This window comes from Pygocentrus nattereri, chromosome 21, assembly GCF_015220715.1.
Source record: "Pygocentrus nattereri isolate fPygNat1 chromosome 21, fPygNat1.pri, whole genome shotgun sequence".
Taxonomy (NCBI): domain Eukaryota; kingdom Metazoa; phylum Chordata; class Actinopteri; order Characiformes; family Serrasalmidae; genus Pygocentrus; species Pygocentrus nattereri.
In genome coordinates, this window is record NC_051231.1 from 18,387,589 (window position 1) to 18,400,000 (window position 12,412).

General features: G+C 39.7%; 1 protein-coding gene across 7 annotated transcripts in view; it reads left to right on the top strand.

Annotated features, from left to right (window-relative positions):
- The first annotated feature begins 6,566 nt into the window (after nucleotides 1-6,566).
- Nucleotides 6,567-12,412, top strand: part of hcfc1a (host cell factor C1a) — a 34,338-nt gene continuing 28,492 nt past the window's right edge. For 4 of the 7 annotated variants that reach the window (XM_017719141.2, XM_017719142.2, XM_017719144.2 and 1 more), the window contains exons 1-5: nucleotides 6,567-6,717; nucleotides 7,962-8,170; nucleotides 10,904-11,052; nucleotides 11,172-11,332; nucleotides 11,545-11,753. In XM_017719141.2, the coding sequence (XP_017574630.1) occupies nucleotides 7,975-8,170; nucleotides 10,904-11,052; nucleotides 11,172-11,332; nucleotides 11,545-11,753 (715 nt within the window). In that variant the 5' untranslated portion in view covers nucleotides 6,567-6,717; nucleotides 7,962-7,974. Of the gene's footprint in view, nucleotides 6,718-7,175; nucleotides 7,214-7,701; nucleotides 7,882-7,961; nucleotides 8,171-10,903; nucleotides 11,053-11,171; nucleotides 11,333-11,544; nucleotides 11,754-12,412 lie in introns of those variants that run through there. The other 3 variants (XM_037532179.1, XM_037532180.1, XM_017719145.2) reach the window with 3 other exon arrangements.

The following is a 12,412-nucleotide window of genomic DNA, read 5'->3' on the forward strand; positions in this document are numbered from 1 at the left end:
CTAGTTGTCTGATGCTCTTAGAAACTCAGTCTGCTCCACAGCATATTCCATGACCCCTGAACAAAAATTATCTCTCACAATAATCATAAACATGTGTAGAATACAATCCCAAATCAGGAAAAAATTGGGATGGGATGGAAAATGCAAATAAAAATGGAAAGCAGTCATTTATAAAATTTAATTTGACTTATGTTTCATTGCAGAGAGTATAAATACAAGATATTTCATGTTTTATTTAGTTTGTTCTATTCCTGCCATTTAGGCCTGCAACACATTCCAAAAAAGTTGTGACAGGAGCAATGTATGGCTAGTAATGAGGTAAAATAATTAAATACTGATGTGATTTGAAATATATAATGCCAACAGGTAAACTGTAATCATGATTTGGTACAAAAGCAATGAGATTCAAGATTTTAATATCAGACCAAAAAGGACCATCTACCAGAAACAAGTCCAAAAAACAGGGTCTGTCAGGTTATGGGGTGTCAGTGCAAAGCTAATTTACCCTTCTCTGATGGCACCGTTAATGCTGAAAATTTCATATAGATTTTGGAGCTACATACATTGCCTTCAAAATGACAGCTTTTCCAAGGACACCCATGCATATTTTAACAAGACAATACAAAACTATATTCTGCCACATTGTCTTTAGTCCCTAAAATTCTTTCAAGTGTTCTGAAAAGAAATGGCAAAGTTACAAAATGCTTTACTGACACAACTTTTTAAAATTTAAATTGTTTATTAAAAAACATACAATTCAATGGGTCAAAAATTATTTATAAATCACCGTTGTCAGTTTTAACATTCATAAAAATGGGGTTGTACAAAAAAGACTGCACCACTGATGTAACTTCACAATCCCCAACACTTACAGTATTATCATCAGAAATAACATGATAATAAAAAATAATTATTAACGATAAATTGACACAAGTTAATTTATCATTATCATAGCATTTGTATTATTCATTGTACGATGTAATCATGTGTAAGATGTAATCAAAAACACAGCTGATATCAGTGATGTCAGACTTTTTAATGATTTGAATGTTTGGAAACACATACGTTCCTGCAGTGAGATGGGAACAGATTCAAAACATTCAGATGAACATAAAAATGACTGCATCAAAATGTCCAATTAATGTTTTTGATCAAAAACACACATAAAACATCTGACTCTGACTAAAGGTGCTGACTTGCATGAGCTGACTTCATTTGCTCTACTAGCAGCTTGTGATGTATTTATTACAACAGATTAAAGGGGATTTAAACCCAGTTTGAGTGAGATAGAGCTGATTTGTGTGCTTGCGTGCAACAGGACAGCTACTGTTAACTAATATGAATATAACACCTGAGATTTCTATTCTTAGTGAATTCATTAGACCATAGTATGATACGGCTGTAAAATAAATTGAATTAGTTGAGGTTAAATCAGCAGGTTACTTTCAACCCAAGCATATTAAATAAAACAGGGCACTTTTTCTGTCTTATGCTTATTCATCCACAACAATTAAACAATAAAAAGAAAGCATGACATACTTGTGTGTGAGAATCTAAAGATAGATGTATAAAACAGTTTGCACCTTTGTAACTTGGGGTCTACAGTAACAAACACATATTTTGCTACAATAAGAATTTCATTGCTTCCTAAAATTGAAAAAAAAAAAACATAATGCATTGAACTAACTCATTACAAATGTTTACATCATTTCCACATTAATAAAATATAAACACAATTATTTAAAAAGGAATGTTCACAGTGCATCACCTCTTTAGTGTACAGATTGGGCAATGGGCAATTACTCACTGGAAATAGGTCAAACATTGACTTTCAGTTGTGTAACTGATTTAATAGGAGATATCCGGTCAGCGACAGATCAAGCAGCTCTATAAGAGGGAGGAGAGATTGGAGGAGTGAGAAGAGAGAAAAAAAACAGGTGAGGAGCTTGTATAAAACACAACCAGAAGAGATTTAGGAAAGTTAGGTTTAGTGAAATATAGAGAAATTGAGTTCTAGTAGTGATGTTGAGGTTTAGAGGAATATTGTCAATATAGCCTGTCAATTTTGCTTGTTAACATAATGTAACATAATAAACACTATTATCCATCCATCCATCCATTTTCTAAGCCGCTTCTCCGTCAGGGTCGCGGGGGGGTGCTGGAGCCCATCCCAGCAGTCTTCGGGCGGAAGGCAGGATACACCCTGGACGGGTCGCCAGTCCATCGCACGGCAGACAGACAGACACAGACAGTCACTCACACACTCACACCTAGGGGCAATTTAGCACATCCAATTGGCCTGACTGCATGTCTTTGGACTGTGGGAGGAAACCGGAGAACCCGCAGGAAACCCACGCAGACACGGGGAGAACATGCAAACTCCACACAGAGAGGACCCCGGTCGCCCGGCCAGGGAATCGAACCCAGGCCCTCCTCGCTGTGAGGCGACAGCGCTACCCACCACGCCACCGTGCCGCCCTAAACACTATTATATTTTAATAATTAAAAAATAACAGATTTTCTGGGGGGCCTGGAGTCTGTACCCCTTTTTGACAGTTCTTTGAGAATGCAGTTACTGGAGACCTCAGTGCAACAGGTGGAGCAAAGCTGCCCTCTTGTGGAGGGGAGCATTGCCTCTGTGTGGTGGCTGAGAGCTTGTGAGCATGCAGCTCTAGTAGAGAGCTTATGTGGCCATGCACTGCTAAGAAAGATGTATCTCTCCATGACTGTGTTGTGATGGTTGTCTTATTTTCTCTTATTTTGCAATTATATGAAAACTTTGTCTACACCATCAGCATGGACAATGCATTGTACTCTGAGGGGAAAAGATCTGAATGCTTTATCAGTCACAGAGGACAAGAACCTGTTAGCCTTTGATGGGGAGCAGAAGGTGTCATGATGGCCTTCTGGCTGAGATGGAAGTGATGTGCTACCACTGGTAGTTTGGACAGCCCATTCTCTTCCATGTCTGTGCAGTCCAGAGTAACACTCCCAGGAATGGACACGTTGACAAGAAGGGTTTCGTACTTTTCAGCCTGGATAAGCACGTGCTTTTGTACTAGGAGCCGGTCTTCCTTGGGGGTAATGGTGTGCAGCGGAATGTTGTCCCCACACAAGCACACATGCCCTGCCTTTTTTTCTGCACAGTGGGAGAGGGAAAAGCTACAGTGCCTGTTGCTATCTAGCTTTGCAGCTAGGATGTTTGGTGACAAGCTAGCTGATAGTACATAAGCTAATCTTCAGTGTAACTCTAGTTTGGTGACTTGCGAGATTGACTAAATACTCTTTGAAAACAAATTGGCTAAGATAGCTGGCTCCCTCTCGGATGTCAAACGCAGCTAGCCAATCGTGTCTGACATAGTGGTAGAAGTGCTTCAAAGCAATATGTGGGGAGGGATACCCATAATGAGATACCAGTGGGAGTGTTTGAAAAAGAACTACTCTGTTCACTTGTGGTGAGCAAAAAAGCATCTCAAAATGCACAGCATTGCGAATATTGAGGCAGGTTCCATTTCTGTCAGCCAAGAACAGAAAGCTGAGGCTGCAGGAGGCACAGACTCACTAAAACTGGATAGGTGAATACTGGAAAAACCTAACCTGGTCTGATGAATCTTGAATTCTGCTGAGGCACACAGATGGTTGGGTCAAAATTTGGTGCCAACAACATGAATTCATGGATTCAACCTGCCTTCTGTCAACAGACTTTTCCCTCTTAAGATAATGAATCGACAAGCTTGGCTTGGGGGCTTACATCAGCCTACAGTGCTTGAAGGCACTTGGTTTGGAGCTCACTTTAGCCTTGGATGTCTTCTATCTTTCGTTTTGTTGTTTATTCCCTCATCTAGTTGTCAGTGACAATGGGGGACGCATTTCCACTCACATATTTGTATAGATAAAGAATACGCACACCGTTTACTCTTGTATTAAATGTGGTCAAGATCTGTCTTTGACCACCTCCAAACATGGTTTGATTGATCCAATTGTAATCTGCTCACAATGTGTCCTACTACTCAAATGTAGTAAATTTGAAAATTTAGAGGAGTTGTTCACATTGAGTGCGTTTACATGCACCTAATAATCTGATAACTGCAGAAAAATCAGATTTAGTCTGGCAGGCTACAGTTTAAAACACTTGTGGTAGGAGGTCTTGATGATGAGTACAGACATCCCGATGATCTTTTCATATGTAGGTCCTTTGAAACAGTGCAATTCTCATGCCAGACAGTGAGACAGCTCTGATGTATACAACAGTTTGTACCTTGGTAACTTCGTCTACAAGTGAGTATCTACAAGGGTACAAATGAGATAGTCAGTGATGTCCACACCAAGGAACTTGGAGTTTTTTACTTTCTCTACAGTTACACCATTAATGTGCAGAGAAATCGCCTCCGTTCTCAAGTCAACAAACATCTCTTTCATTTTATCAACATTAAAGGTTTTTGAGCACTCTCCCTCCACCTCCTCCCTGTATGTGGACTTATAATTGTTACAGATAAGACCACAGTAGTATTATCAGCAAACTTGAGGATGTGACTTGAGATACTCTTTACAGCACAGTTATGAGTCAAATGTGTGAATAGCACAGGAGAGCACACAGCTCTCGGGAGTGCTGGTGTTCAGTGTGGTGGTCCTGGAGACTAAATGAAGCTCTTACAAAGAATGGAGAATTCTGTTACGCACTGGGGAGATGGAACATTCTTGCAGCTACATGCAGCATTGTAATTAAAAAAACTAATGATACTCAAACTGCTACTCAAACACACATTTGTCAAAATATCCCTTGAGCACAGTAAAAAAAAAGACTCCAAACATTTCAGCGTTTCAAGTTGTTGGCCAAGAGTTGATCTCGACTCCCTGACACATCAGACAGAGTTGAGCAAATAATTTGAAAAAGTAGTGATGGTTGGATACTGAATACACTATCCTAAGTATATTCAGTAATGTATTGTTTAACAATACATGAAAAAGCAATGTATTGAGAATACATTTAGAATACATATTGATAAGCACGTAGGAAAAAAAATTCACTTAATTAACACTGTTCCCCACTGTAACTGGTTGGCAGGTTTGTTCGTGTGATTCTTCTGTTAATATGCTTCATGAAAAAAATCATTTTATCAAATTATTATTCAAAATTCTCTGTGTTCTTTTGGTTCTCATCGCTTGCTTCATTCCACCATGGCACCCACTCACATTTTTTACTTTAAAGGTGAATAGCTGTGTGATCTTCAGTTAAGGAAAGGTATATAACTTGCCACAGAATGCTATGTAACTTGCTACTGGGGATATTGTTCAGTTCAGTCATCGCTCAAAAGAGTTTACTAAAACAAAGAATAACTAAGTCATCACAGATTTACCAGTCTGCTCAGGCTTTAGCAGGATCTTCAGTGTTTTTAAAAAAATCAATTTTTCAGTTCATTGTTATATTATGCCTTTACAGGCTATGTGCTGATCTAAAAATAGCTAACAAGCAGTGATGTTGATTCTTTGAATGTTGGTATATATTGTTTTAAGTTTATAATAATAATTTGGAAATGTCTGTTGCCCTTTACATTGCGTGTAAATTTCATGAAGAATGGACCCAAAGAAATTAACCAAAATTACTTTGAAAAAGTCTGGTTCCACTGACTTACATTAAAATTAAAGTAGATTTTTTCTTTTCCTGTAAAGTTATCCTTTTGGAGACACAAGGTTTTCTTCTGACAACAGCAATGTGACCCTATAGTGGTGTTATTATATGCTTGTCATAACATACCTCTGTTGCTGTGTGTCATTATAAGGGGTATATATGCCCCTTTGATCAAATTTAACAATGCAATAATTTAAATAACTATTTAACACAATGTTATGGGATGAAATTTGACACTGGAGTTCAGCTTTAGGCACGTTTTATAAATGAGGCACCTGGAATGCGCCGAGCTAAAACTGCACCGAATGGGGGCGTTTGTCACTGAAAAAGACGTATTTAAAATCTCTTTAAAGTTGCTGTCCTTAGGCTGGTGGTAAAGTTTTCAGCCAGATTACTTTCGTAAATAAAGCGATGTAGTTACCAAAATCACATGAGGAAAAAAATACAAAAAATATAAAAGTCCACAGTCCACAAACACGAGAAATACTGATTTGTGAATGTCGCCATCTTTACTGAGGGACAATAAGCCGCTTCCCTGACTTAAAGAAGGAAATAATCAATTGTTTTTTGACTCTGCTCCTTGATACCGATGAGTGTATCGATGCGATTTATAATGTATGTGCTATTTTCAGTTATGCTGCTGAATAATATGAACTATACTAAGCTATATCGAGAGGGTATTTCGTACTTTAGCGTCAAATGCTAACACCAAGTATTCGTTCACCATGTTTGTGGTGGGCGCGTTAAGGGAGTGCGCGGGTTTTTTTAACTACCCGTATTCCGGCACGTTTCGCCTTCCTGCGCCGTGATTGGCGACTATTTTCTCCGCGCCTTGGCAAGGATTGGCTTCTGGACCAAACGTCCACAACGGACTGCGCGCAAGTATTAACTATTAGCCAATCCTGACTCAGAAAGGTGGGACTCGTCGGAATACAGGTGGAAAAAAAAACTTCGTTCTCCGCTGTCGAGAACATGGCGGCTTCCAGGCAGGCATGAGAGTGGATACTTCTGAAAAAATCGGATGAAGCTGGGCTGCTGTTTCGAAACAAGACAATCCAGAAGTGTCTGAACGCTGCATCTTAAATCAAGTATGTATTTTGGGGAAAATGCATTTTGCTAAAACGAGGGAAAGAGACATCAACCGTGTGTTTTTCTGGCCGCCATTTTTCTTGTGGGAGCTGTAAAGTGGGCTGTGTTTGTCTACAAGATGGCTGCCTGCATCGGCATAGCGTAAAGTAAAAATAAAATAAAGATGCAGATGTGTTTTCTTATTGAAGTAAGGTTTTATGGACTTTATTCTTTACTGGGTTCTTGGTATAAGATGCCCAAATCTAAAACAGCAAAACTGAGCCGCAGCGCTGTACAGAGATTAAAAACTTTAATAGAATGAATGCAAAAGCAATTTTGTTATGTTCACGAATGTTTCAGGCTTTCAAAGCATTCTTGGAGAAAATAATTTGCGCCCTGTTCTAAGCCTTCTACCGTGCATATGTTTGATCACTTAGTTAAAGTTGATGTTTCTGGTCTGATTTTTTCGATGACAAGATGGCGACTCCCATCAGAGAGGCATGAAAATAGATTTCTGTATGCTTTGGATTTCCTATTTTTTCCTCCTTTCCGCGTTTTAGTGTACCAGACATGTTATGGGGTGCTGAATATTATTATTTTGCACTGATTTAATGGCTGATGAGTGCTCATGTAACCTATATCTAATGTGCGCTTGAGTTGCTGGTGTTTAGCGGTATAATTTTATACCCCGCTGCTTTTGGTTTAATATGACGCCTTACATGGTCTGATGCTTTCCAGCGTTACTGGTATTTAATCGGATGAGATGCAAGTAGCCAAGTGTTTAAAACCATATGTACCGAACAGCTGTTTAACAGCTCATGTGGGCTAATAGCTGTGCTGCATATTTTCTACAGTAGCGCTTTACACTTTATGGTTTGTTGTCCCAAGATGGCGACGTCCATAGACTGTCCATACTTTTGCTATTTTTCCAAAACTGTTGTATTTTTTGACACACGTGCTGTCTTCTTTTGTGACACATTTTGTTAGCCGTCCAACTTAGTATTTGCTTGAACCCGCGCTCTTTGCACTGCTGTACAGTTTAGATTAGCCGGGCTCGTATTCGTCCCGTTGTATTTTGACTACAAGACAGCTAACCTAGCGTAGCTAAGTTAGCTAGACTAGTTATCTTACGCTAGCCTGTTAACCACATACCGAAACACAGATGACATTTTTTATTAAAGCGGGTAAAGTCTGTTAACTTATGTTATGAATTACAGCTTAAATATGAGTTGCATATCTGAGCTGTGTGGGTATTTTCCAACAGAGAGGGACACCCCATGTCTTCCACCGGTTCGGCGCTCTCAGGTTCGCCCGCTGCCTCGCTGGCGCCGCGCTGGAAACGGGTCTTGGGCTGGTCTGGACCCGTCCCCCGTCCCCGGCATGGACACAGAGCTGTGGCCATCAAAGAGCTCATGGTGGTGTTCGGCGGAGGAAACGAGGGAATTGTGGACGAGCTGCATGTCTACAACACCGGTGAGTGAAAAGATGCAGTCTCGCTACTGGTTAGGTAGTTGGCTAGGATGCGTTCGTGGTTAGCCTCTCATTCGAAGTTTCAGTACTACCTTAAATGCTACAGCTGTAGTTAACATTCTGGCGCATGTAACTTACTGGCGTCATAATAACGCTTTTGCATAATTTAAAGAGGAACAGGGGCTGTGCGTTTTATAACGTTAATATTCATCCCAACATTAGAATTTATTCATGATGACAAGTCAGGATTATTTACGTTTTTGTGAAAACATTTAGGGATTATGAAGTGGTACGTAATAAAAACGAAAGTAAAGTGTTTGTGTCTATTCACTAAGGCTAAGCGGACCTAGCCTGGTAGCTAGACAGCTAATTGGTCATAATATTTTCCTGCAGCTCTAAATTAGCCGTTTGCGCTGTTAGCGTTAGCGTTGCCGCTCTTGGCAGGATACGCTGTTGCCGCTCCGCGACTTAACCGCTTGTAGACCTTTGCGTACAGTGAGTTCATATAAAACTCCAGTCTTAACAGGTGCAGTTCATTATTCAGGGCATTACAAAATTGTGTTTTGTTTATAGTGTTGTAAGACAATGTAAGAGAACAGGCGCATCAAGACAATAATGGACAGCATTCACTTCTAACGAACGATATAAACAAAGAAACCTTAACCTTTTTTCCTCATCGCCAATTTACTTAATTTCATATTTGTATACGTTATTTGTATACATTTCATGTTATTTATGTGAAATATTTATCTGGCGTCTTGACGCTCACATTCCCAGTTCATTTAGTTTCAGGTCCATACTGGACTTTATAATTTTCCTGTGGGATCTACAATGTGTTGTGCATTATTTCTACAGGGCTAACTGCTATATACAATGAAATATACTGTACAGTAAAGGCAAATAAAATAAATTTTATATGTTGCACAAACAGAGAGTCAGGAAGGCTGAATGATCTTATAAGGCATGTTGTAATGTAGCTTATATAGAATTGGAGCTTTATTTACCATGCTTAAGTATGTCATGTGAATTTGATATCCTTGTTTTTTATGGTTAATTATGTGTCCTGTGATCATGTGTCTGATCTTGCCATAATTACAGTATGTCACTTCTCACTAACCTGCAAAATACTGACTACACATATGGATTATTCTAACATGTGGTTCACTACTTAAACTTGCACATCACAAATACAGAGTTACTAGTTTGAGGTCCACCTAACTTATACCTACCCTCAGTGGCTGTTTTATTAGGTACACCACCATTAAAGGCACGCTGTATGGAAAAGTATTGGGACACGCATCTTAATCATTGAAATTTAATTTAATTCTGTCTCATTGCCACTGGTGTATAAAATCATGCACCTCATAATGCAGTCTGCTTTTACAAACATTGTGAAATTTGTTGGTCTAAAGAGTTCACTGATTTCAAGAGTAGTCCTGTAATGCCACAGTATCAAGTCAGTTTGAGATTTTTTTTTTCTCTCCAAGATATTCCACAATAAGTTGTGAGTGGTATTATTGAAAAGTGGAAGCGTTTAGGAACCACAGCAACTCAGCCACGAAGCAGGCAGACTGCGGAAAGTTACAGAGTGTGGTCGCAGATTGTTGAAGTGCATAGTGCATAAAATTCGCCAGTGCTATGCTTATTCAATAACTACAGAGTTCCAGATCTCCTCTAGCATTAACATCAGCACAAAAATTGCATGCCGGGAGGTTCATGGCTTGGGCTTCCATGGCCGAGCAGCTGCTTGCAAGCCTTACATCACCAAGCGCAATGCCAAGCTTTGGATGGAGTGGGGTGAAGCATACCGTCACTGGGCTCTGGAGCAGTGGAAACATATTCTGTGGAGTGACGAATCTTGCTCTTTTATCTGCCAGTCTGATAGATGAGTTTGGGTTTGGCAAATGGAAGGGGAACATTACTTGTCTGACTGCATTGTACCAACTGTAATGTTTGGTAGAGGAGGGGTAATGTAATGGCCTATCTTTTTCAGAGATAGGCATAGTTCTAGTGAAGGGAAATCTTAATGCTTCAGCAGACCAAGACATTTTGGGCAATTGTATGCTTCCAACTTTGTGGGAACAGTTTGGGGAAGGCCCTTTTCTGTTCCGGCATGATTGTGCTGCAGTACATAAAGCAAGGTCCATAAAGGCATAGTTGGGTCGGTTTGGTGAGGAAAAACTTGACTGGCCCTCACACAGCCCTGGCCTCTAGCCCATCAAAAGGTTTTGGGATGAACAAGAACAGAGATTGTGAGCCAAGCCCCCTCATCCAACATCAGTGTCTGACCTCACAAATGCTCTTCTGGATAAATGGGCAAAAAAATCCCACAGACACACTGCAAAATCTTGTGGAAAGCCTTCCCAGAAAAGTGGAAACTGTTATAGCTGCAGAGGGGGGGACCAACTCCATATTAATGCTAGTGGATTTAGAATGGAATGTTATTAAAGCCCCTCTAGGTGTCTCAGTACTTTTGTCAGTATAGTGTATGTGGTAGGTGCAAATAAAAAATGCTTCTAGTGTAGGTGCAAAGTAGATGGACCTAATCAGGTTAGTAAGTTTAGTTACAGACTAGCTCACCTTTTGCTGTGGAATTTTTCAAATAATTTCTTTCATAGTTTTAATTACATATTGTATTTCATGTCAAAGGCTTCTATTTAACACAACCGTTTTTCATAACCACCTTGAGTGCAGAGTTTCAGCAGGATCTTAAGGTTTTTGTTTTTTTTCTTCCAGCAACCAACCAGTGGTTTATTCCAGCAGTGCGTGGGGACATTCCCCCAGGATGTGCAGCGTATGGGTTTGTGTGTGAGGGCACACGGCTGCTGGTTTTTGGAGGAATGGTGGAGTATGGGAAATACAGCAGTGATCTTTATGAGCTACAGGTAAAATGTGTGTGTGTGTGTGTGTGTGTGTTTAATAAGTGAAATAATGAATATATATTAATTTAATCTCTGCCCAGTTCTGATGGTGCTTAATATGGAATGTTTCTCGTGTTATTCAGGCGAGTAGGTGGGAGTGGAAAAAACTGAAGCCCAAAGCTCCTAAAAACGGGCCCCCACCCTGCCCCCGTCTGGGCCACAGCTTTTCCCTGGTGGGTAACAAATGCTATCTGTTTGGAGGGCTGGCAAATGATAGCGAAGACCCTAAAAATAACATTCCCAGGTGTGTAATACATACAGACAAATGTATACGACTGAGATGGGTCATGTGTAGGGGTGGGCAATGTGTTGTGATAAATTGTCACAGTATGTTTTTTCTTATTTAAATTATAAATATTGTCAGTACTGCTACAGCACTGAATGTTTAGCTGGTGCATTGAAATATTGTTATTTTGTATTATATGGCATGAAAGTGGTGTGATGTCCTATTTGCAGATATTTGAATGATCTCTACACATTAGAGTTACGACCCAGTGCTGGTGTTGTGGGCTGGGATATACCTATTACATATGGAGTTTTACCTCCTCCCCGAGAGAGCCACACTGCTGTCATTTACACTGACAAAGGCATCAAAAAATCTCGTCTCGTCATTTATGGAGGAATGAGTGGCTGTCGTTTGGGAGATCTTTGGACGCTGGATATTGGTAAGTAGGTCAATTTGTAGGGAACAGGCCTCCCCAAATAAGATGCTCTCACCCCTTTTAAAATAAAGGGGCATTTACTCCCATTTTTGCTTGTTTTTTTAAGATGAAGTAGTTTTGGGGGTATTTTTAAGTAAAGCATACTTGGCTGCTTTGTAAACATCAAGTTCTTTGTCATCCCAAACATATTCAGGTATACAGTGGAATGAACTAATTTTCCTGCAATGTTTTGGTTCACATAAAACACTAATAATCCTGGTGCAGTTGCTCTCTTTGAACCCTGGTGCACACCAAATTAGCAGACTAAAGCAGAGTGGAAGTCCCCTGATGATGTCTTATAGTACAATTACAAATGAATTCTGGTTTGAATAACACAAGTGCTAAGTGAACCAGAACTAAAATGCAAATGTGAAAAATCATTTTCTAGATGATCAGATCAAGGGATCCAAGCCACTAATGTAAACAAACCATAAGCTAAACATGTTGCATTTTACCAAGATGGTGCAGAACAACTGTTCGCTGTGTTACAGTGCACTCAATACACAATGTGACTTAAAGCTCATAAATAAATTGTTTTTGTTATAGCTGATCAGCTTTGTTGGGTAGGTTTTTTGTCATCTGTTATTTGTGTCTTCTATTTATGCCCTACTTTAATGCTTTGG